At 44.4% G+C, this 26,871-nt stretch overlaps 1 protein-coding gene across 1 annotated transcript in view; it reads left to right on the forward strand.

Moving 5' to 3' along the window:
* Nucleotides 1-26,871, forward strand: part of LOC126199436 (furin-like protease 1) — a 286,856-nt gene that overhangs the window by 247,631 nt on the left and 12,354 nt on the right. The window contains exon 10 of the mRNA XM_049936353.1: nt 15,280-15,490. Coding sequence (XP_049792310.1) covers nt 15,280-15,490 — 211 coding nt within the window. The remainder of the gene's footprint in view (nt 1-15,279; nt 15,491-26,871) is intronic.

A 26,871-nucleotide genomic window follows, 5' to 3' on the forward strand; every position in this document is an offset into this window, starting at 1 on the left:
ACGTAGTTTGCATATCCATTGGATCATCCAGCCGTTCTCCTACTTCTCCCACACAGTTCCTGAATGTGTCAGTTGAGACTATGAACTCTCACCTTCCTTAATTCTTCTGTAGCAGCTTCTCCTTTACACATTTTTACTTCGAAATACTAAAAAGAATCTTCTGCAGCTCTGTTAGAATACGCGTCTCTGATTTCTTCGTTGTTGTTGTTGCGGTCTTCAGTCCTGAGACTGGTTTGATGCAGCTGTCCATGCTACTCTATCCTGTGCAAGCTTCTTCATCTCCCGGTACCTATTGCAACCTACATCCTTCTGAAGCTTGGTGTATTCATCTCTTGGTCTCCATCTACGATTTTTACCCTCCACGCTGCACTCCAATACTAAATTGGTGATCCCTTGATGCCTCAGAACATGTCCTACCAACCGATCCCTTCTTCTAGTCAAGTTGTGCCACAAACTTCTCTTCTCCCCAATCCTATTCAACACCTCCTCATTAGTTATCTACCCATCTAATCTTCAGCATTCTTCTGTAGCACCACATTTCGAAAGCTTCTATTCTCTTCTTGTCTAAACTAATTATAGTCCATGTTTCACTTCCATACATGGCTACACTCCATACATATACTTTCAGAAACGACTTCCTAACACTTAAATCAGTACTCGATGTTAACAAATTTCTCTTCTTCAGAAACGCTTTCCTTGCCATTGCCAGTCTACATTTTATATCCTCTCTACTTCGACCTTCATCAGTTATTTTGCTCCCCAAATAACAATTCTCCTTTAGTACTTTAAGTGTCTCATTTCCTAATGTAATTCCCTCAGCGTCACCCGACTTAATTCGACCGCATTCCATTATCCTCGTTTTCCTTTTGTTGATGTTCATCTTATACCCTCCTTTCAAGACACCACCCATTCCGTTCAACTGCTCTTCCAATTCCTTTGCTGTCTCTGACAGAATTACAATGTCATCGGGGAACCTCAAAGTTTTGGTTTCTTCTCCATGGATTTTAATACCTACTCCGAACTTTTCTTTTGTTTCCTTTACTGCTTGCTCAATATACAGATTGAATAGCATCGGGGAGAGGCTACAACCCTGTCTCACTTCCTTCCCAACCACTGCTTCCCCGCGTGAAGAGTTCGATAGAGCACTGAAAGACCTGAGTCAAAACAAGGCCCCCGGAGTAGACAACATTCCATTAGAACTACTGACAGCCTTGGGAGAGCCACTCCTGACAAAACTCTACCATCTGGTGAGCAAGATGTATGAAACAGGCGAAATACCCTCAGACTTCAAGAAGAATATAATAATCCCAATCCCAAAGATAGCAGGTGTTGACAGTTGTGAAAATTACCGAACTATCAGTTTAATAAGTCACGGCTGCAAAATACTAACGCGAATTCATTACAGACGAATGGAGAAACTAGTAGAAGCCGACATTGGGGAAGATCAGTTTGGATTCCGTAGAAATATTGGAACATGTGATGGAATACTGACCCTACGGCTTAAGGAAAGGCAAACCTACGTTTCTAGCATTTGTAGACTTAGAGAAAGCTTTCGACAATGTTGATTGGAATACTCTCTTTCAAATTCTAAAGGTGGCAGGGGTAAAATACAGGGAGCAAAAGGCTATTTACGATTTGTACAGAAACCAGACGGCAGTTATAAGAGTGGAGGGATTTGTTCGTAGTCTGCCGTTTCTCAAGGTTCGTTTCCATGAGCTTCATCTTACAGCAATGTGTGGCCGCAGTAGTTTTCGCCTTCAAAATTTCTGCAGTGTGGCTGCAGTACACAGAATGCTACGGGATGGCCCGGTGATATTGCCGACTCAGCGAGCTGTTGCTGGTAGTTGTCGAAGTATGGCCTTTCGTTTCGCTGGTGTTGTGGAGGATACTTCGTTTGACCGCGCCACGCCTACATCTGTCCTTGTTGTTATGTGCCCACATCCCGCTCTCAGCCTTGCTTCGTCTTTCTCACGTCGACAGCGCCGGGTCACGTGATGTGAACGGGGGAGGCAGTACTACTGCGCTTCAGTTCGTAACTTGGCAGCGGCACCTGTAGACCCTATAGAGGGTGTAACAAAAAGGTACGACCAAACTTTCAGGAAACATTCCTCATACACAAATAAAGAAAAGAACGACGGTTCAATCCCGCGTCCGGCCATACTGATTTAGGTTTTCCGTGATTTCCCTAAATCGCTCCAGGCAAATGCCGGGATGGTTCCTTTCAAAGGGCACGGCCGACTTCCTTCCCCATCGTTCCCTAATCCGATGAGACCGATGACCTCGCTGTCTGGTCTCCTTCCCCAAACCAACCTACCAAATAAAGAAAAGATGTTCTGTGGACGTGTTAGAGCTCATTTTAGTTTCGTCAGTATGTACTGTACTTCCTCGATTCACCGCCAGTTGGCCCAATTGAAGGAAGGTAATGTTGACTTCGGTGCTTGTGTTGACATGCGGCAGTACTAGCAACAAGCACATCAGTACGTAGCATCAACAGGTTAGTGTTCATCACGAACGTGGTTTTGCAGTCAGTGCAATGTTTACAAATGCGGGGTTGGCAGATGCCCATTTGATGTATGGATTAGCACGGGGCAATAGCCGTGGCGCGGTACGTTTGTATCGAGACAGATTTCCAGAACGAAGGTTTCCCGACAGGAAGACGTTCGAAGCAATTGATCGGCGTCTTAGGGAGCACGGAACATTCCAGCCTATGAGCCGGCCGCGGTGGTCTAGCGGTTCTAGGCGCTCAGTCCGGAACCGCGCGACTGCTACGGTCGCAGGTTCGAATCCTACCTTAGGTTAGTTAGGTTTAAGTAGTTCTGAGTTCTAGGGGACTGATGACCACAGATGTTAAGTCCCATAGTGCTCAGAGCCATTTGAATCATTTGAACCAGCCTATGACTCGCGACTGGGGAAGACCTAGAACTACGAGGACACCTGCAATGGACGAGGCAATTCCTCGATAACCCTAATGTCAGCGTCAGAGAAGTTGCTGCTGTACAAGGTAACGTTGACCACGTCACTGTATGGAGAGTGTTACGGGAGAACCAGTTGTTTACGAACCATGTACAGCGTGTGCAGGCACTATCAGCAGCTGATTTGCCTCCACGAGTACACTTCTACGAATAGTTCATCCAACAATGTGTCAATCCTCATTTCAGTGCAAATGTTCTCTTTACGGATGAGGCTTCATTCCAACGTGATCAAATTGTAAATTTTCTCAATCAACATGTGTGGGCTGACGAGAATCCGCACGCAATTGTGCAATCACGTCATCAACACAGATTGTCTGTGAGCGTTTGGGCAGGCATTGTTGGTGATACTTGATTGGGCCCCGTGTTCTTCCACCTACGCTCAATGGAGCACATTATCGTGATTTGATACGGGATACTCCACCTGTGCTGCTAGAACATGTGCCTTTACAAGTACGACACAACATGTGGTTCATGCACGATGGAGCTCCTGCACATTTCAGTCGAAGTGTTCGTACGCTTCTTAGCAACAGATTCGGTGACCGATGGATTGGTAGATGCGGACCAATTCCATGGCCTCCACGCTCTCCTGACCTCAACCCCGGTACCAAATGTAGAGACTCTTCGTGCTCGTATTGTGGACGGCTGTGATACAATACGCCATTCTCCAGGGCTGCATCAGTGCATGAGGGATTCCATGCGACGGAGGGTGGATGCATGTATCCTCGCTAACAGAGGACATTTTGAACATTTCCTGTAACAAAGTGTTTGAAGTCACGCTGGTACGTTCTGTTGCTGTGTGTTTCCATTCCATGATTAATGTGATTTGAAGAGAAGTAATAAAATGAGCTCTAACGTGGAAAGTAAGCGTTTCCAGACACATGTCCAATTAACATATTTTCTTTCTCTGTGTGTGAGGAATGTTTCCAGAAAGTTTTGCCATTCCTTTTGTTAACAGCCTGTATATGATTGTTGTGTACTGGGACGTAGAAGTATCCAAATGAAGTAACAATGTATTTGATAATTGAGTTCCTTCTACGAACAAAGACAGTCTGATGAAAAATAATATTCTTGCTGCTATCGTATTAGAAAAATGGTTCAAATGGCTCTGAGCACTATGCGACTTAACTTCTGAGGTGATCAGTCACCTAGAACTTAGAACTAATTAAACCTAACTAACTTAAGGACATTACACACATCCATGCCCGAGGCAGGATTCGGACCTGCTACCGTAGCGGTCGCTCGGTTCCAGACTGTAGCGCCTAGAACCGCACGGCCACTCCGGTCGGCTATCGTATTAGAAGATCTGCAGCAGTGAGCCACAATTGTATTCTAGATTTGTTCCGAAAACGTTTAAAGTTTCTGTTACGTTCATTGCGTGTATTTCCATACCGATGATTAGCAGCTTACTACATGTCCTTTTTGAGGTTCCGTATCACAGTCGGTAAAAACGGGAATCTTATGGGATCACCTAGTTATCCGTCTGTCTGTCCGTCCGTCCGTCCATCCATCTATCGGTTAATAATTATTTTCCTCAGGAACGGGTAGAGATATCGACTTAAAATTTATGTGAAGTATTAAGATCTATGCTCTCTTGGTTGCGAAAGAAAATTACAGATTCTAAGTCAATTTTATTTTTTTAATTTTAATCGTATGGCAAGGGTCCCACATTGGGCAGGCCGTTCGCCGGGTGCCGGTCTTTCAATTTGACGCCACTCCGGCGACCTGCAATCGATGAGAATGATAGGATGATGATGAGGACAGCACAACACCCAGTCCCTGAGAGGAGAAAATTCCCTGAACCAGCCGGGAATCGAACCCGGGCCCAGAGGATTGACAATCCCTCGCGCTGCCCTTTCTTTTATGGAAAATGGATCAGGTAATGGGGTGGCGGAGGCAAGTGGTCAGGGGTCGCCACCCGAGGCCTGGCCACTATGTCTCCTCCCTCCCATCCTAGGGATGTGGTACAAGGGATGCAATGGGTGTATTAGTGTGAATTTTTTTGTTATTTTATTTATTTATTTTTAATTTTTTTATTTATTTTTTAATAGTAACTGAAACTAGTAAGTACACCCGTTGCGTCGAGTTGGGGACGCAAATAACTAAAAACACGCTTATAGTTGCAGCAAAGGGCATAAAGAAATAGAGCAAAGTGTGGGGCTAAGGAAGCCATGAAACAAAACCGAAGGGTGGAATTCATACCACCATTAACCTGTGCTACATCTTGCACCGGATGGGAAACTGCGAAGACCGCATCGGGGACAAAAAGAGGAAATGGGGCAAATACTGCTATAGATTGCGAGGGGACACGACGACACTCTCCATCTGATGTATCATCCAGGTATGACTTCTCGCAATGACCAAGGTAGATCTCACGTTGTACCGTGCAGTGTTCTGTCATCGTCTTGTAATTTTAGCTTCTCTTACCCGTGATGTTCCAGCTACGTGGAGGGTCGTGGAACGCACTGTACAAATAATTGGAAAAATATTGTCGATACTTGGGGTTACAGAGGATCTTTCAGTGTCGTTCCTGCAAATACACTCCTGGAAATGGAAAAAAGAACACATTGACACCGGTGTGTCAGACCCACCATACTTGCTCCGGACACTGCGAGAGGGCTGTACAAGCAATGATCACACGCACGGCACAGCGGACACACCAGGAACCGCGGTGTTGGCCGTCGAATGGCGCTAGCTGCGCAGCATTTGTGCACCGCCGCCGTCAGTGTCAGCCAGTTTGCCGTGGCATACGGAGCTGCATCGCAGTCTTTAACACTGGTAGCATGCCGCGACAGCGTGGACGTGAACCGTATGTGCAGTTGACGGACTTTGAGCGAGGGCGTATAGTGGGCATGCGGGAGGCCGGGTGGACGTACCGCCGAATTGCTCAACACGTGGGGCGTGAGGTCTCCACAGTACATCGATGTTGTCGCCAGTGGTCGGCGGAAGGTGCACGTGCCCGTCGACCTGGGACCGGACTGCAGCGACGCACGGATGCACGTCAAGACCGTAGGATCCTACGCAGTGCCGTAGGGGACCGCACCGCCACTTCCCAGCAAATTAGGGACACTGTTGCTCCTGGGGTATCGGCGAGGACCATTCGCAACCGTCTCCATGAAGCTGGGCTACGGTCCCGCACACCGTTAGGCCGTCTTCCGCTCACGCCCCAACATCGTGCAGCCCGCCTCCAGTGGTGTCGCGACAGGCGTGAATGGAGGGACGAATGGAGACGTGTCGTCTTCAGCGATGAGAGTCGCTTCTGCCTTGGTGCCAATGATGGTCGTATGCGTGTTTGGCGCCGTGCAGGTGAGCGCCACAATCAGGACTGCATACGACCAAGGCACACAGGGCAAACACCCGGCATCATGGTGTGGGGAGCGATCTCCTACACTGGCCGTACACCACTGGTGATCGTCGAGGGGACACTGAATAGTGCACGGTACATCCAAACCGTCATCGAACCCATCGTTCTACCATTCCTAGACCGGCAAGGGAACTTGCTGTTCCAACAGGACAATGCACGTCCGCATGTATCCCGTGCCACCCAACGTGCTCTAGAAGGTGTAAGTCAACTACCCTGGCCAGCAAGATCTCCGGATCTGTCTCCCATTGAGCATGTTTCGGACTGGATGAAGCGTCGTCTCACGCGGTCTGCACGTCCAGCACGAACGCTGGTCCAACTGAGGCGCCAGGTGGAAATGGCATGGCAAGCCGTTCCACAGGACTACATCCAGCATCTCTACGATCGTCTCCATGGGAGAATAGCAGCCTGCATTGCTGCGAAAGGTGGATATACACTGTACTAGTGCCGACATTGTGCATGCTCTGTTGCCTGTGTCTATGTGCCTGTGGTTCTGTCAGTGTGATCATGTGATGTATCGGACCCCAGGAATGTGTCAATAAAGTTTCCCCTTCCTGGGACAATGAATTCACGGTGTTCTTATTTCAATTTCCAGGAGTGTAGTTCCAAAAGTCTAAAGTGTCCTTAGTGCCGTCTCGAAACAAATAATGCACTGCATGTCCACAAAGCCACGTCATGGCATTAGTTTTCGTGCGTTGGTAATACGTCTCACTCGGGAACAAGATAGTCTTGGGGTCAATATGATTTGGCGTCACTCGAAGGAAGTATGCTGACATTTGCTTCACTGAGTGCCACATTGCCGTAGACTCGCCACAGCTAAGACGATGTTCATCGTTGTCTTGAACGCCACAGCTAGTGCACGTGGGTGAGTCTACCATATGGATCGCATGTAGCCTTGATCTGCTCACCTGCTTGCCGTTGACGTCAGTGTGCAGTGTTACGTGGTGAATTGTCCTCCACACTGCTCGCCAATTGACGTCCGGGTGCTTTCTCTCCACAACGTTATCGAGTCGTCCACGTTGCAGGACCCGATAAACCGTCTTTGCCGTAGCCACTTGAGTTGCTGATAAGACAAGTCGAACGTAACTGAGTTAGAGTCCATTCAGCTACTGGGGGCCAATGTAATGGGAAGGTATGACAGTTTAGGTCCGATATTTCGAAACTCGCGAAATCACTTACAAAGCCTGTTGATGAACTGTCTTTATACAAATTTAAGTTTGGTTGGAATCCTCAGAGCACAAGTACTGTTCACACTCGTTCGGTTTCTTAATTTCTGTCTTTGAGCACATCAGCCTATTTTGCAACGCCCAGTTCTCGGGCAATAAATGTATCAGATTTTTGAAATTTATAGTTATTTCAGTGTACTCTGAACCACGATAAAAATTACTAACGTAAATTTTTATTCTCATTTTTCGACGAAAATTACTGACTTCCTTCAGTCCTTCTGCCAAAGCGTTACGAACTTCTGCAACCAAGAGGCGTATAGACCAGAGGTGCAAAATAACTACGTCAAACGTCTGTGTAAATCAGAATTTTTCTTCAAAATCGTGCTTCGACATTCTGTTGATATTATTAAAAATATATGTGTCCAGCATCAGTATACGAGTTAAGGTTTAGGGAACAGTTAGTTTATTTAAAAAAAGGAAATCATCCACAAAACTCCATTCCTCTTTTTCTTGGTAACTTTTTCTCTTGAGGAACGCAAAAGCAGGAGAAGGCGGCTCACTGGCGCTAGCTTTTTTCGTCAATTTCACAGCCTGTCTCAACATTTCTGACACAGAAAGGTACTCCCACAAATACGTGGTGTATCAAAAAGTACCAACCGACTGAAAATCATCATAACTGTTAGGATATTTGAGATATGTGCGTGAACAACGTACTGTTGGAAAGAGGAAATTGTCGAGTTTTACATGGTTCTCTCTAGGTAGCAGCAGTGTGCGCCCACTTCACTTCTAGTAAAAATAGTGCAGGACAACAAAAAAAAATGGTTCAAATGGCTCTGAGCACTATGGGACTCAACTGCTGTGGTCATCAGTCCCCTAAGAACTACTTAAACCTAACTAACCTAAGGACAGCACATACACCCATTCCCGAGGCAGGATTCGAACCTGCGACCGTAGCAACAGCGCGGCTCCGGACTGGAGCGCCTAGAACCGCACGGCCACCGCGGCCGGCGCAGGACAACAGAAAGTGTTTTGTGTTCTACGTTTTGTGCAATGCGGGTCAGTAATAACTGTTCAATGTGACTTTTGAGGTAGTTGTGATGTGGATTCTCCTACAGCACAGAGCATTAGACGATGGTATGAGCACTGCCGAGAAACTGGTTGTTTGTGTAAAGGGAAATCGCCGTGCCGTCCCCAAGTGTCTCACACAGACGTGGAACGCATGCGCCATTGTTTCACAAGGAGTCTGCAGAAATCCGTTCGCCGTGCAGCTCGGCAGCTCAACATGCCCCCACTGTCCGTCTGGCGTGCATTACGTCCACATTTACACGTGAAACCATACAAAATTTAGCTACTGCAAGCTCTTCGTGAAGGTGACAAACAGAAACGTGTGGAGTTCTGTAATTTCGTTCTTGGCAAGATGGAGGATGACAGTTTTCGTCGACGCTTAGTGTGTAGTGACGACGCGACATTCCATTTAAACGGAAAGGCGAACCGTCATAATGTGAGAATATGGTGTAGGGAACAAGCACATGAAGCTGTACAGCTTGAGAGGGACTCTCCAAAATTTAATGTGTTATGTGCAATGTCACAGGAAAAGGTGTATGGTCCATTTTTCTTAGCCGAGAACACTGTTACAGGAGGCACATATCTCGAAGTGCTTGAGGACTTTCTTTTACCATTGTTGGAGACTGGTTCGAACGACTTGACTTACCAACAGGACGGGGCACGACCACACTGGCATGTGGAAGTGTGGGAATTTTTAAATCAAAGGATTACTGAACTATGGATGGGTTTGCACTGGACCAAATGATTCAGACTTACATTACTGAGTTACGAGGTGCGGCTAGAAAAAAACCCGGAATGATGCTGGAAAAAACATTTATTTACAATTATTTACAATTTCATGTTATCTCCTTCAATGTACTCTCCTCCTCGGTCTCTACACCGCTCCATACGAATTTTCCACTGTTCATAGCAATGCTTTTTCTTTTACTGCTTCAACAGTCTCAAATCTAGTTTCTTTCAAAGCTGACTTGACTTTAGGGAAAAGAAAAAAGTCACAGGGGGCCAAACCAGGTGAGTAGGGTGGATGATCTAAGATGGGAATGTTGTGTTTTGCCAAAAACGTCTTCACTGACAACGCACTGTGAGCTGGGGCATTGTCTTGGTGAAGGATCCATGACTTTTTTCTCCACAAATCGTTCCGTTTTCTCCGTACTCGCTCACGTAGGGTAGCCAGGACGCTAATGTAGTAATGCCGATTCACTGTTTGTCCCTCTGGTACCCAATCAATGTGCACAATCCCTTTGATGTCAGTTTTTGCTGACAATGGTCTGCCATTGCGAGTGTCATCACTGGTGTCTTCGCGGCCATCTTTAAATCGTTTAAACCACTCAAAAACTTGTGTTCGCGATAAACAATCATCGCCGTACACTTGTTGTAACATTACAAACGTTTCACTTGCAGATTTTCCTAGTTTGAAACAAAATTTGATGTTAACACGCTGTTCTTTCTGTACACTCAACATTTTCCGACGCACAGACAAAACGTCAACTACTTAAAACAGACGCCACGGGCAGACTGAGTGCAGGAGGCAGATGAAACTCGAGCAGTATGCGGAGCGAGAGTCACGTGACAGGCCACGCGACTTTCAGCCTTATTGCATTCGTTTTATTGTTTCACCAGTACTAGTCCGGTTTTTTTCTAGCCACACCTCGTATTGTGGTCGTTTCATAGCTTTGGTTTCTGAAATAACTTGAGACCAGTGCCTATGAGTATACTTTGTACCCTACAGCAGTAAAGATGATTGTAAGGTGCCTCTTACGTGAGGAAGACATTTTTACCAGTTTTAATAAATTATTGTCTCTTATTGATGTATTCACGATAGTTAGGAAGTGCTGTAGTCCGTAGCCGGCCATAAGTCGGAGAGAATTTCCCACGCTGGCTGGCTAGATGACTTGGCGACCATATGTCGCTGGTAGTGGGGTGGGGCTCGGCGCTGGACCGTAGCAACAAGCGTCAGCCTGGGAAATAGACACGACAGGAAGTACCGCCATCTTGGCGCCAAAGTCACCGATTTTATTTATATTTAATAATTAAAGTCATTTATGACAACCTGAATACTAGGAGGAGCCTCTGGATGTTTAAAACTATTTATCATAATTTTGCCTCGTTAAAATTCGCACCCGTTCATTAACAAATGCATATTTAAGTAATTACGAACTTGATCGGAAATCCACGAAGTGTGACGAAACTAGTAAGAGATACGGACTGCGCGCCAAGTCGGCAGTCGACGTTAAGAGTTCTTCCTGTCTTGTTCGATGGTAGCCATGCTCTCGGTTACGAGTAGTTTGTGACATGAGTGTTTCATTATTGATCTAATAGGAATAAAAGTGATATTACGGCATTCTGAATGTTAATTTCGAGTAAATAGATACCTCAAAGTTGATCGACAGCAATTTCAGATAATTAGCTTCCACCGACAGAGACATCCAATGCGCCAATGAAGAATCTGCACGGAACGACATTTACGAGAGCTGCACCGCGCACAGGTAGGAGGAAATCCGACGACACGACCCACCAAGGCGCATCAAGGAAGGTCCAACTTACACTCGCAAACTCCGGGTGGTAATGCTGACCAGTTATACTGTACGTTACATATACCACCCTCTACGGACTCGCGGCTAAGCTGAGTAATAACAGTATCAGTTTTGAAGCGAGGGGATCGTGCATTTGGCATCCCTTGCGACGGAATAAAACTGCGTGGGAGGAAGAGCATTAAGCAGACAGTTGCGAAATCTTGCATGATCACTATGTGATTGAAAATCGTTTTTGCTGTCAATGAACCATCAATATTACGGCCGACGCTGACCTTCCTTCTAATTACATTACTGGCCTCCAAGGTCACCAGTCCTGCCTTTAGATGATTATTCGCCGGCCGGTGTGGCAGAGCGGTTCTAGTCGCTTCAGTCTGGAACCGCGCGACCGCTACGGTCGCGGGCTCGAATCCTGCCTCGGGCGTGGATGTATGTGATGTCCTTAGGTTAGTTAGGTTTAATTAGTTCTAAGTTCTAGGGGACTGATGACCTTAGAACTTAAGCCCATAGTGCTCAGAGCCATTTGAACCATTTTATTTGCTCAAAGCCATTTTTGTGATTATTTCTTGAGGGGTTTATAAAAGGTTCTGTATACGCGCCTCCGTTACTAAGAACAGTGAATGAACTGAGACAGCGAATAACAGCAGCTGTGGAACCTGTAACTCAATATATGCTCCCTGCAGCGTGGGAACAGTTTGAGTACCGCATTGTCATATGTCGTGCATCTCAAGAGGGGTATGTTGAACAGCCATGTGTTTTCAGTTTTCTGTTGATCAAAAAACGAAATTCGTTGTACATGTTTATTAGTTTCAGAAATATAGAGAAGTGGCCGTGCGGTTAAGGGCGTTGCAGTCTGGAACCGCAAGACCGCTACGGTCGCAGGTTCGAATCCTGCCTCGGGCATGGATGTTTGTGATGTCCTTAGGTTAGTTAGGTTTAAGTAGTTCTAAGTTCTAGGGGACTAATGACCTCAGAAGTTGAGTCCCATAGTGCTCAGAGCCAGCCAGAAATATAGACTTGCCAAATGGGAGGATTCTATTTGATACGCTCTGTATTATCCAGCAGTAGTCTTAAGAGGGGTAGGACGTCAAACGAGCCGACTTGGAGCAGGAGAGGTATCACAGGACATTTTAATTTCCAGTGTCTATACTTTTACAAATAATGTCATAAAACTTTGTGAGAATCACCAGGAAGGATTCAGGATTCACACTCATTTCAGTGGAAGTTCGAAAACAAAAAAATAATTTTTTTTAGATATGAAATTTCATCATTTTTTCACTTACTTATGGCTGCATTTGTTGCTATAGGTACACTTTTCCTCATAAGTTAGAGAGATTCTTCGATGAATTTTGCACAGCATACATACCATACTTACAGGTGTATGAAACTCTCAGAATTTATTTAATGTATGAAAAAAACGAATGAGCTTTGTATTTTAAACTTCATGTTTAGAAAAGACACAAATTTTATAGTTAATTACCTCAATTTTTACCACAGTTTTTAATAGATGTGAAAAATTCTAGAATTTCATACACCTTAAGTATGGTTTGTATGCTGTGAAAAATTCATCGAAGAATCTCTCTTACTTATAAAGAAAAGTATACCTATAGCAACAAATGCTTCCATTAGTAAGTGAAAAAAATGATGAAATTTCACATGTAAATAAAATTATTTCGTTATGTTTTCGAACTTCCACTGCTATGAGTGTGAATTCTGAATCCTTGCTGGTCATTCTGACAAAGTTTTATGAATTTATTTGTAGAAGTATAGACACTGGAAATTAAAATGTCCTGTGGTGCCTCTCGTGCTCCAAGTCGGCCCGTTTGACGTCCTCCCCCCCTTAATATTACCAAACTGTTCTGTGTATTATCCAGCAGTAGCCTGTAATATTACCAAACGACATTCGTCGTACAAGAAAAAGTAATCTTACAGCCAACAAATGTTATTGGCCCACTCAGTATCTCCTGTTGAGACACAGGGTTTGGTGTCTCATTAAAACTAAAAACAGTCTTGTAAACTGGCATTCTGCTCCTCCTAGTGTATCTCCTGCGGCGGTACGGCATGGCTGTGTGCTGCGTGCTGCTGCGTGCTGCCCGCCTTATAGGCGGGTGGCCTTGAGCGGGACTTAGCCGCTGAGCGAGGCTGCCGGTGAACACGGGCCCTAGTATTACTAGGCCCGTGTTTCCCAAAAATCAAACTTGCTGATAAGGATGCCGGAAGTGACGCAACGATAAGGCCGGCGCTGGGGTCCAGGCGCGCTTCCTGTTTCCGCGTCAGTCGACTGCAGGCAGCAGCACGCAGCACACAGCCATGCCGTACCGCCGCAGGAGATACACTAGGAGGAGCAGAATGCCAGTTTACAAGACTGTTTTTAGTTTTAATGAGACACCAAACCCTGTGTCTCAACAGGAGATACTGAGTGGGCCAATAACATTTGTTGGCTGTAAGATTACTTTTTCTTGTACGACGAATGAAGTTGTACCAGGGAACTCATGGATGACTCTTGCTTTGGTGAGAGGTAGTGACAAGCCTTTACAGGGATTGGAGGCTTATTATGACAGAGATATTATCTGTTACAAAACATTTGCAATTGGTGTTGTTGGAGACAGAAATTATGGTACTTGTGTTCACCGGCAGCCTCGCTCAGCGGCTAAGTCCCGCTCAAGGCCACCCGCCTATAAGGCGGCGCACACAGTCATGAAAAACACCCACCCACCTCCCCAGGGGTCATAACCCCTGCAACCCACAGAAGATACAGATGCTTCAGTAGCTGAATTAGTGTTTTTATTTTTTAAAAAAAAAATCTCACGGGATAGATAAGGATGGTTCTCGGGTAGGACAAATTTATTAAGAATGATAATATACTGTTACATCTCCTTGTACATCAACATATTTAGATAATCTGCCATAAATTTTACACCATAAATTAACTCTTTCATTTGTATTGATTTTTCTTCTGTTCCTTGTATACAATGAGAAAGGCTTGTCCGTTGTCACAACACAAGTACCATAATTTCTGTCTCCAACAACACCAATTGCAAATGTTTTGTAACAGATAATATCTCTGTCATAATAAGCCTCCAATCCCTGTAAAGGCTTGTCACTACCTCTCACCAAAGCAAGAGTCATCCATGAGTTCCCTGGTACAACTTCATTCGTCGTACAAGAAAAAGTAATCTTACAGCCAACAAATGTTATTGGCCCACTCAGTATCTCCTGTTGAGACACAGGGTTTGGTGTCTCATTAAAACTAAAAACAGTCTTGTAAACTGGCATTCTGCTCCTCCTAGTGTATCTCCTGCGGCGGTACGGCATGGCTGTGTGCTGCGTGCTGCTGCGTGCTGCCCGCCTTATAGGCGGGTGGCCTTGAGCGGGACTTAGCCGCTGAGCGAGGCTGCCGGTGAACACGGGCCCTAGTATTACTAGGCCCGTGTTTCCCAAAAATCAAACTTGCTGATAAGGATGCCGGAAGTGACGCAACGATAAGGCCGGCGCTGGGGTCCAGGCGCGCTTCCTGTTTCCGCGTCAGTCGACTGCAGGCAGCAGCACGCAGCACACAGCCATGCTGTACCGCCGCAGGAGATACACTAGGACGAGCAGAATGCCAGTTTACAAGACTGTTTTTAGTTTTAATGAGACACCAAACCCTGTGTCTCAACAGGAGATACTGAGTGGGCCAATAACATTTGTTGGCTGTAAGATTACTTTTTCTTGTACGACGAATGAAGTTGTACCAGGGAACTCATGGATGACTCTTGCTTTGGTGAGAGGTAGTGACAAGCCTTTACAGGGATTGGAGGCTTATTATGACAGAGATATTATCTGTTACAAAACATTTGCAATTGGTGTTGTTGGAGACATAAATTATGGTACTTGTGTTGTGACAACGGACAAGCCTTTCTCTAACGTCGCCATACATCTTCTGATTTTTAAATGTTCCTACACGAGGCATTTGAATTCAGCTTTCGTATTTGTTGTTCTTAAATTCGCGATGATCACCTTTCAATAACACAAATGACAGAAAATGCTCGTGTGGTCGGGTGTGTTGCCGGACAATATCGCTGGGGTTCACGTTGTCGGGGGTGAGTAATTTCTGCCGCCCCTGCACGCATCCTCTAAAGACGGGAGCCTTGTATTTCGTTCGCTAGAGGAGCTGGGATGTGAGTGCAGACGTGGCGCTGTTGCAGGCCAAGATCAGCTTGGTGTCTTCGCGGCGGGGCGACCTCACGATCCACCTGACGTCACCGGCCGGCACGAGGGCGACGCTGCTGGCGCGCCGGCCGCAGGACGTGTCGAGGGCCGGCTTCCAGGACTGGCCGTTCATGTCGGTCCACACGTGGGGCGAGCAGCCCTTCGGCCGGTGGACGCTCGAGATCCACAACGAGGGACGCTTCCTGGGTGGGTAGCAGCAGGTGGCTGCGGCAGGTGGCTCCGGCAGCGGCGGCGCGGGCTGGCTCTGCCTACTAACACGACGCGACGCAAGCGTTGCACCTCCAACAAAGTTTACAAACATCTCAGATAGCGCACACGCTTCGACGTCAGCCCTGCTGTCTAAATGGGGTGATTCAACTGCACTACTCCCATGGGGGAACAAGGGTTGGTCCAGGGGCGGGGGAGGGAGGGCATGGAATTTCTTGTACCCGAAACCCCCTCCCCTCCTTTTACTACAAACAGAACTTCCTGTCACCTACACTTTTAACGTGGCGCAGCTGTCTAGGATTTAATAATAACAAAAATAAAATGTATAAAATGATTTCGTATGTTGATAGTTTATTTACTCGTTGTCTTAACATAACTTCCAAGAAATTTCAGTCAATACTGTAGTCTTCTTGCGAATTTATTTGTCAAGCTCTCTATATCAACGCAGTTACTGGACTAGTTCGGCAATATGTATTGCCATCGTCAGATCTATAAAATGGGACAGTTATAGTTACATCGTACAGTGCTTAAACTTGTCTGTCACGTTGGGACTATAGAATATCCATATGAAAGTGAAGCAATTACAATGCCTTGTCAGATGTGCTATCAAAATCGATGTACAACTTGGGATACAAATGGCACGAACAAGACAGATGCATGCCACATCCTGCCCCTTCGTGGCGTAATCTTGACTTCGTTATGCATATTTTATAGTTCTAATGTAACAGAGTGGTTCACTCATTGTATGATGAAACTACCACTGCCCAGTTTTATGGATCTGACTATGGCAATACATATTGTTGAAACTAGTAAGCCAGTAATAATGTTAGGTTATCTTGGTAAATAAATTGGTTTTCACAAGAAGACTAAAGCACAGATTTATAGATAACTTCCTGCACTGAATGATCATGTCAGCTAAGCATAAATTTCAATTCAGTCTTTCTAAAAAGTTTTGTTAGAAAACTTCAGAACTAATTAAGTAATGCTGCTGATTTAAGATGTGTAGTACTAGTAAAAGACAACGATTGATATAAAATGATTATGAATACACTGTCATCATTGCACTAGAGAATGTGAAACTTCGTCTTGATCGCTTTTTTATTGTTCAAAATTTACAGTTTTACGTTGTAGCTGTTGGCCATCTTCAGAATCTGTCATGTACAAAGATGGCAATGAGAAGATGTTATCTTACAGAGTGCCGAACGTTACATACAAAAACTGTAGTATACCAGAGTACCATGGAAAATTGCTACTGTTTTAGGCCACCTTAAGTAAAGTATGATATGGACTTTAGGTAGTGTTAGTGCAGACACGCTTTCGGAATTGCCATCCAAATGATTTAGTGTTAGGCATAAATTCGCTGTCTGTAAAATAAATACTGTACATAAACGGCTTACAGTGTAGTGTGGACTAGTATGACAGTGGAACCGCTTTATGATAGGACATATTATTTTTAAATAACTATATAAGCTAAGTGTACATAGAATGTTATGACTATAGAAAGGGTGTCAAGGTATTAAAATTGGAACGGCACTTGAGAGGCAGGTCCTTCGTCAGTACTATCACTGCCCCGTGGCTGCCCTGTTTACCTTTAGTTGGGACGGAGCGGGGAGATGACGGCACTGGCTGGGGTGCATCCAGCGGAGCCGCGACCTGCGGCATCTGGAGGGAGGGAGCGAACGAATGCTGGGCAGCGTCCACTGCAAGATATCCCGTCGCGCTCGCCGTGTTGATACATCAGCAGACCTTCAAAGACGTCACAGTAGGGTTTCGTCTGAAGTCGTTTGGTTCATTAAGCGGGCGTTGTGGGCATGTCTTACCTTATACAAATACGTCCATTTCTTCCAGTATGTTCAGCATGTAGCTTTCCAGTGCTTTATGTGAAATTTCTTGACTGTCGTGTATATTGCGCTCTGTATGTTGGTATGAGTTCAGTTAATTACCTAGGGCAGTTTTCTTCTCTTCATAGAGATGTTCCCTAACTCAGATGTCGAACTTGCTGCCTGTTTGTTGAATATATAATTCATTAGTCTTAACAATTATGCTGTGCAACAGAATTAAAGGACGACTTTTTCGAAACCCAGTAATTGTCTATCATTCTGATGCATTAGTTTGAAACTTGGTTCATAGGCACTTACACCAATTTCTGTAATGTTGGTGAAGAGTAGCACTCTGCGACATCAGCTGCCTATAGTTATTGAGTATTTTAAAAATGCCCCTTTACAGAGAGAACCTGCAAAGTTCTCCGAGGCATCTGCTGGCAGGCACCTAACCTAGGAGATGTGTTAACTGGTTTCCTACCTGCAGGCACCTAGGGTTACTTCAAATATTTTCTCTGTAAATATACATTTCTAAATTCTTAATAAATGTGGGCAAGTGCCACAGAGGGTTTTGCAAAACTGGGGGACTTAAAGGGATTCTCTGAGGTTTTATCAAGCATGTGTCAATGTCACACCCTTCAGCGATCACATCATTGAAGGGTGTGAAACAGGAGCTCTGAAAAGGCATAACGACACTTTGCTGCTTACGATCACAATCAAATTTCGACGAATGTTTTTTAAACTGAGTCTAGTGGCTTCATTCTGGACATCAGAGCAATAATTGCGGTCGCACTGTATTCGAAAGGGGTGAGATGTGAGATAGCGTTTTATGATGTCCCAACCCGTGATGTCCAACGAAAAGTTTTGTCGTCAGTGTAAAAGGTTGACAAGGACGTCTTCCTGGCCCTCAGAATACTGCAAAATGTCGTTTCCGACCTCGAAGGGTGTTGGTATCAACGCCACAAGGGAAGACATTATTTCATTTACGCTCTTTATGGTCACCCTCAGACGCTTCATCGTATCGGTTTCGAGGAAATGTTTCTGGAATGTTTTCCTCAGCCACCCATAAGAAAATAGTCCTGGACATCGCGGTACTCCCCTCTATCATAGAGGCGTCAAAAGAATGGGTGAAATGGGGGGGGGGGGAAGAGGGGATGTGACGATCTGCCCATCGAATGGCACGTCCAAGGTGGAGTTGAGCAGAACTGTAGTGAAATTTGGTGCCGTTGTGATATCATTAATTCACTTGATACCTCACATGAACTTCCGAGCTCTTGCGTTGTTTTCGCATGTGTCGACAGTGTGGTGTTTGAGGCGTCGACGAGTCTGAGGGTAACATCGCAGAGTGCCAGGATTTTGAACCATAAAAGAGGAAGATTGTAGGAACCTTTGAGCCAAATTTCAAACTTATTTGTCCGAATGGGATACAGTTAAGCGGTTTCGAAGAAATGATACTTTAGTTCTGTTGCGGAATGTAAGTTTATAAAATTTTGGAAATTTATTTTCTACAAGGTCAGTTCTTGCCTTATACTACAACTTTTAGATGCTTCGTTCAGTAGTGTGTCTACACCTACGCTACCTAACGGCCTCAGATTATTTTACTTACGGCAGAATCTCTCACCAAATAGTAGCACTAGTCCGTCGCATATATACACTCATCAGTCAGAACACATATGACCGTCGACCTACTATTGATATAAACACGTCCACGCAATAGCAGCGTCACCTGACAAGGAATGGTTGTTAGTCAGACACACGCACGGTGCATGTAGTTGGGTTGTTTGGGGGAAGAGACCAAACACCGAGGTCATCAGTGTCATCGGATTCGGGAAGGATGGGGAAGGAAGTCGGCCGTGCCCTTCCAAAGGAATAATCCCGGCTTTTGCCTGGAGAGATTTAGGGAAATCACGGAAAACCTAAATCATGATGGCCGGACGCGGGATTGAACCGTCGTCCTCCCGAATACGGGTCCAGTGTGCTAACCACTGCGCCACCTCGCTCGGTGTGCAGGTAGTATCAGTGTGCGTTCTGTCCGTGTGTAGACTGGGGAGGTGCGTGATCTATGGTGTTTGACGGAGAGCAGATTGTAATTTACAGGAGGCTCGGCACAAGCGTTTCCGAAACTGTACAAGTTGTTGGGTGTTCGGGGAGTGCTGTAGTGAGTGACTTTAACAAGTGGTGAAACCATACTGAAACAATGTCCAGACGTTATGGGGTTGGGCGGCCAGATGGCAGACCTCGTAGGCTGTGCAGACTGGTAAAAGAGGACAGGCGGCGAACTGTATCTGAACACACAGTACATAGAAGAGTGCTAATGATGGGCCTCCACGGCCGACTATTCATGCATGTGCCAATGTTAACACTACGATATCGGCAACTGCGACTGAAATGGGCACATGACCATCGGTACTGGACGTTGACGCAGTGGCAGAACGTTGCACGTCTGATGGTTCCCGATACCTACTTTATCAAGCCGCTGGTAGGGCGCGAATCCTTCGTCTTCCAGGGAAACAGCTCCTTGAAATCTGTACTGTGGGATGGGGAGAAGCTGTCGTCGGCTCCGTTATGTTCTGGGGAACAATGACATGAGCATCCGTGGGTCCAGTGAAGCTTGTGCAAGACAACATGACGGCCAAGGAGTTCCTTACGTTGGCTGCAGATCACGATCATGTTTTCCGACGGCAGTGGTATATTTCAACAAGGTAGTGCGCCATGTCACGACGCCAGATGTGTGATGGGGTGGTTCGAGGAACTCAATGGCGATTTCCACTTGATCTCCAGGTCTGAACGCGGTCGAACACATCTGGTATGTGACTGTGGCGACGGAGTTCAGCGCTCCCTCCGTTAAATTTACGGGAATGTGCAAATGCGGTACCAACTCAAAGGCCTCATTGCTTCCATTGCACGACTCGTCTCCCCTGTTATCCGTACCAAAGGTGGACTACCGGCTGTTCGGTAGGCAATCATAATGTTCTGACTGATCAGCGAATGGTGTGTCTCATAACAGTCGTCAGGAGCATTTTCTCTCGTATTTCGACAGACATTTGAAATGTTGTTTCTTTATTTATAATGTGTAGCGTCAGTTACCGCAGAAGAATACCGCTCACGCAGTATATGACAGTATATGATGCGACGTGTAGTGTCTTCGGGAAGCGTCGGTTTGTTTCCCGTTACGAACAAATTATTTTTGAAGCGGAACTTTACGCACCCATTCGACAGAGTTGTTCCAAACCAGTTTGTTGAGATATTCGATTATTGGCGTGTATTAACAGAGACAGTAAAATAGGGAGAATAACAAGTAATGCAGCAACGACAACACCGCCCTGGCCTGCACTGCCTTGTACCGCATACAACAGCGCTGCTCAGTCGCTCCTGGTGTACTGGCTATTCTTTCTGTTCCTGATAATGCATATCGATAAAAGTATTATCTCACTAGACTAACTTGGGGCCGATTTTTCGAATTCAGATTTAAAAATCATTTTGTTCGTAACTGGCAACAAACCGATTCTTTCCGCCGAGTCTGGGCGTCGCGTCAAAGAAGTAATGGGCAGTACTTGTTTGTGGTGGCTACCGCTTCACACTGCAAAAAATAAAGAACATTTTAAATGCTGTCATAATGTGCTCATTAACAAGTATAAATTTACGTTAAAGTTTTGACACAATCAGACAAGTATTAGAGTTAGAACCTATCTAGACCTCTTGAGGCAATGTACCTCAAGGTGCGAAAATTACCCAGACTATATTCATCCAGTATTTGAGAATGAGCCCTTAGTGACTTCCAAAAAACTTCGACAGTAATTTTAAACCTTTTCCGTATATATTTACCACTTACAGTGCCACAAAACAATGAATCGAAAGAAGGGTACTGCCTGTTAAATGTTGGTTCTTCATTAGATAAAACATCGACATAAAAGAACTAGATTTTCAGAAGAATGTTATTGCTTTTTTAACTTACTTTCACAATGATTAAGCCTAAAACAAACTGTATGACACTATGCACTGTTTGCTAAAAATTTCTTAAGAGAAGGTATAAATGGTTCTCCATTTTGAACGTTTCATAGGGCTATGGAAAATAACGGGAGACTAATAAAACCAATGTAACCATCGTTTCGTGTCTTTAGCCGTAGATGTATTAGAAGCTTAAAGTCAAATATTTAACACGGTAAATCTTTAATGTGAAACAGAAAAGGTTCTTCAAAATTATATTTATTTCGTTATTTTAGCTTCTTGCCCATTTCAGGTGACAACTTGATACCACGAAAACAGATAAAATGATGTAACACTAACACAAATATTATACGGCAAAAGTGATGACATGTGGAGTGTTAACATAGTAAAGTATTACAAATTTGTCTTTGGAGAGGGCCTGCCTTGAGAAAAACACAGTTTTTCTTTTTATTCCCCAGACATGTTTCGCTGAAGTTTCAGAATCATTAATGAGTTATTTGTTTTCTTCTTTCTACTATATGCTGTGGATTTCCTGGATTTTATGAAGTTTAATGCAGTTGTTTTGTTTTATACTGTCATTTTTTTCTGGTTTCCCCATTATCTTCACAGTGAAGGCCTGTAGTAAGTAATTTTTCGTGTCACTGTTTACGAAGAAAACACGGACGAAGAGCTTTGACCTTGAAAAAACGATGAAAAAATAAAACTGAATTTACAGTTTCAATCCAGTATTTGTAACTAAAACATTACAAGGGAAATTGAAATTGAAGTAGGCCATTTAATACTAAGCTTCCATTCCGCGTCATAAGTTGTAGATTACCGGTATTTCCAATAGTATCATCTCTCTACTTTGTTGAACACAATGTAAAACTTCACATTATTCATCATATGTGTGTGTTTCTGCTAAAAAATGATCGGTAAACTTCGACTCTTTCTTTCTTAATCTACAGCTCCTGTCATATTCAGATAACCTAACTGCCACAGTTCTGCCTCTCTGGCAAAGACGTACACTGCACAGCGCTTGCAAGTGATTTTATGCTGACCGGTCTGTGTCAACGTTGCAATCGCCTTTACTATTGAATAAAGATGTTAATATGCTTTCGATATTGTAAGACGCCGGTCTTTAGTTGCAATAATTTAACGTTTCAACAAGGTTATCTGAAATTTTGCAAGTTTTTGTAACTGCTAACTGGTTCCTGTTGGCCAACGTACAGAAACAGTGTAATTTTACGCGTTTTCTTTGTTCATAGTGTATTATCAGTCAAGACAGGACAGAGTTCCATTATTTGAATCTGCCTTGCAAACATAACTACAAACTGTCAAATATGTCGCTTTCAATAATGGTTACGAAAAAAGAAAACGGCTCAAATTGCACTACTTCTGTACTTTGGCCAACAAGAACCAGTCAGTATTTATAAAACCTGGTGCATTATGTCATATATGGTCAGAATTTTATTTAACCTTGAAAAAAAGCTAAACTAAATGTTACATTTATAATACCAACAGTATATCAAAATTTTTATTCAGTAGTAAAATACACTGCAACCTGTGACACAGTGTGGTGTGTATAAAATCACTTGCAAGCCCTATGGATGAGTAAGTATGGATTGGCAGGTCAGGCAGCGCTGTAGCAAATAGGTTATCTCAGTAAGTACGGAGCTGGAGATCAAGAAAGAAAGATTCAAAAGTTTGCCGATCATCTTTTAGCAGAAGCCCACTGATATGATGAAGAATGTGGAGTTTTTAGATTCTCTTAAGAAGAGCAGAGATATGTACCTATTGGAAATCTACAAGCATTTGACACAGAGTGTCAGCTTAAAGGAACCCCTTGATCACGGGGTCGCAAGTTCATTCTCCAATAAAGCTCATTTGACAGTGCTAACAGTTATGGCAGGAAAAATATCAGTTGCTAATGACTCACATGTGCATCAGGAGAGCGATAGGAAATGAGTGTCGGGGAGGTGCAGAGACCAACCTTCCATGGGATTTATGTACACTACTGGACATTGAAGTTGCTACACCAAGAAGAAAAGCAGATGATAAACGGGTATTCATTGGACAAATATATTATACTAGAACTGACATGTGATTACATTTTCACGCAATTTGGGTGGATAGATCCGGAGAAATCAGTACCGAGAACGACCACCTGTGGCCGTAATAACGGCCTTGATACGCCTGGGCATTGAGTCAGACAGAGCTTGGATGGTGTGTACAGGTACAGCTGCCCACGCAGCTTCAACGCGATATCACAGTTCGTCAAGAGTAGTGACTGGCGTATTGTGACGAGCCAATTTCTAGGCCACCATTGACCAGACGTTTTCAGTTGGTGAGAGATCTGGAGAATGTGCTGGCAAGGGCAGCAGTCGAACATTTTCTGTATGAAGAAAGGACCGTACAGGACCTGCAACATGAGGTCGTGCATTATCCTGCTGAAATGTAGGACTTCGCAGGGATCGAATGAAGGATAGAGCCAAGGGTCGTAACACATCTGAAATGTAACGTCCACTGTTCAAAGTGTCGTCAGTGCGAACAAGAGGTGACCGAAACGTGTAACCAATTGCACCCCATACCATCACGCCGGGTGATACGCCAGTATGGCGATAACGAATACACGCTTCCTATGTGCGTTCACCGAGATGTCGCCAAACACGGATGCGACCATCATGATGCTGTAAACAGAACCTGGATTCATCCCAAAAAAGTAACGTTTTGCCATTCGTGCACCAAGGTTCGTCGTTGAGTACACCATCGCAAGCGCTCCTGTCTTTGATGCAGCGGCAAGGATAACCGCAGCCATGGTCTCCGAGCTGATAGTCCATGCTGCTGCAAACGTCGTCGAACTGTTCGTGCAGATGGTTGTTTTCTTGCAAACATCTCCATCTGTTGACTCAGGGATCGAGACGTGGCTGCACGATTCGTTACAGCCATGCGGATAAGATGCCTGTCATCTGGACTGCTAGTGATACGAGGCCAATGGGGTCCAGCACGGCGTTCCGTATTACCCTCCTGAACCCACCGATTCCATATTCTGCTAACAGTGATTGGATCTCGACCAACTCGAGCAGCAATGTCGCTATACGATAAACCGCAATCGCGATAGGCTACAATCCGACCTTTATCAAAGTCGGAAACGTGATGGTAGGCATTTCTCCTCCTTACACGAGGCAGCACAACAACGTTTCACCAGGCAATGCCGGTAAACTGCTGATTGTGTATGAGAAATCGGTTGGAAACTTTCCTCATGTCATCACGCTGTACGTGTCACCACCGGTGCCAACCTTGTGTGAATGCTCTGAAAAGCTAATCATTTGCATATCTCAGCATTTTCTTCCTGTCTGTTAAATTTTGCGTCTGTAGCACGTCATCTTCGTGGTGTAGCAATTTTTATGGCCAGTAGTGTATTACACTTCACAAAATGGACATTTAAGAAATATTCAAAATAAACCATTAACTTGCGCCATGAAGGTCGAATGAAAAATGGCGCACTGCACTGATACAAAGGTTCACACAATCAAGTTCGAAAGCGAACTCGTTGGGAGCTACAAACCGTGCAGGAGCTAGATGTTCACTCTTAAGGAATGCAAATAGAATCAAATTGGTGTAATGGGATGATGAAAACAGATAGGATGCGTGGCACGCAACCAGATGTGAAACTATTTCGTGGGGCTTATCGCGAAACTGGCTATGCTTTAAGGCGCAGCTGTGGACAGTGTGGTACTATTATAAAGACGGAAAACACGAACATCCAGAAGCTCGTTTTATCCAGTGGTTCAGGCTTGTATGAACTGCAATGTCAGACTCTTTTTAGGAGGAATAGTTTGCTCTAAAGGAGTGTGATTTTTTATGCACAAACCAAGGTTCAAGCAAATCAAAGTTATTTTTACAAGCTCTTGGCCAAAAGCAGAGCTCATACCACATTGTAGTTCTCTTACACCCATCTTCCCACTCTTGCTTGCGCTGATGTAAAAATTCCATACTGTGCTGGCAAAATCACGCACTCGAGAGACGATCATATGGAGCAGAACAGCTCCAATTTCTCGCAGCACAATAAATAGTTTTCCAGCCAATTTACCACCCAGATTAACAGTTGGCACAATTGTACACGAATGCGCTAAGGCATTGAAGGAATCTTCATACAACTCTCTTGGTATCTCTAACTTCCAGGGTTCCTTTCAGATGCAGTTCGTCTTCAAATCCCGGTTGGTCGAAGGTGAAAACAAATTCCTTACTGAACTATGGGATAAGTTTGTTTATCTCATCTACACATTTTCGGGCCAGTTCCGCAGTTTGCTGTGCATCGTCACGTTGACACTTTCTTCGAAATTTCGTTGTCTTACGTCTTGTAATTCTGTAGCACTGTTAGTAGTTATGCAACCATCCACTGCTTCCCTTGAAATCACTCTAACCTTTGGCGCGCGCAGTTTGATATGCGTAATTGCACATTCTGTAAGTTGTATCGCGCATCCTTGAAATGCGCAAACATTGGAACAAGTGCGTCTTGTGCTGCCTTGAACATCCGTGGTTTTTCTAATGCACTGCGCATGTCATATTGCTGCGGACTTACTCGAAATCTGTTTGAATTGCTTTTTACTAAGATGTGAATGATCTTGCACGTATTTTTAGCTTCCGCTCCTTGGGAAACGATTCTCTTTTGTAACGTTTCGCTGGAGACGGGATTTTGTGTCTCCCTGTCCGACAAGGGTGATGAACTACATGACTCGACACCTTTTTCTATATCAGTTATACTTGTTAAGCACTTATAGTCGTCATTGTACTCCTCATGTATGTCATTTGCACAGCCGAGCGTATACGACACCACACATTCCACTGACTCGTCTTACAGAAACGTTAATATTTCATCTGCCACTTCTTTCCCAGTCTGGTGAAACGTCAACTTCGGCAACTGTTGTTGTAGCTATGCTGCAATGTTTGCTTTCTTTATCGTTGCCATTTCTCTGCTTTGTATCAACACCACTAACATTGCAGTACTGTTGTGAGTTATCCGTCGGGTAAGGACTTCAACTACGTTCACTATCCATTCTCAGTCGCACCCCCTGCTGTCATTTGCAGCCAATATTGTGGTTATATGCTAGACGCTGGTGACGACTGCCGTACGCGTCATTGTCTTTTCACGATCTGACACTCACTGTTCCTCGTTAGCATTCAATGATAAAACTCAATTTTCTATTTCTCCTGCATTAAATTTAATTTACTTACAAGTACTATATTGACACTGTTAATATGGCTTTACTCTCTCATTAACTGTTAAATGTATTTTCACATAAAAACTTTGGTTCTTTTCCTAGTTAATGTAAATATTTGTACATGAGGAGACAATGTGACACTTTCCTATGTAAACACTCCACACGTTATCAATTTTGTTATGTTTTTTGTAAATATTATCTGTGTAAGTAGCACGTCCCTTTCGCTGTGTTTGCGACATTCGGTTGTCACATGAAGGTGATGTATAAACCCGAAACCGGTTCGTGAGGAAATGGTTATAATTCTGATGAACATTTAATATAATTATCACGTTATCCCAAGCACAGACAGAAAATTGCTACTACAGGGAAATGTTTAAATTTAAACAAT

The sequence above is a fragment of the Schistocerca nitens genome, chromosome 8, assembly GCF_023898315.1.
Source record: "Schistocerca nitens isolate TAMUIC-IGC-003100 chromosome 8, iqSchNite1.1, whole genome shotgun sequence".
Classification (NCBI taxonomy): domain Eukaryota; kingdom Metazoa; phylum Arthropoda; class Insecta; order Orthoptera; family Acrididae; genus Schistocerca; species Schistocerca nitens.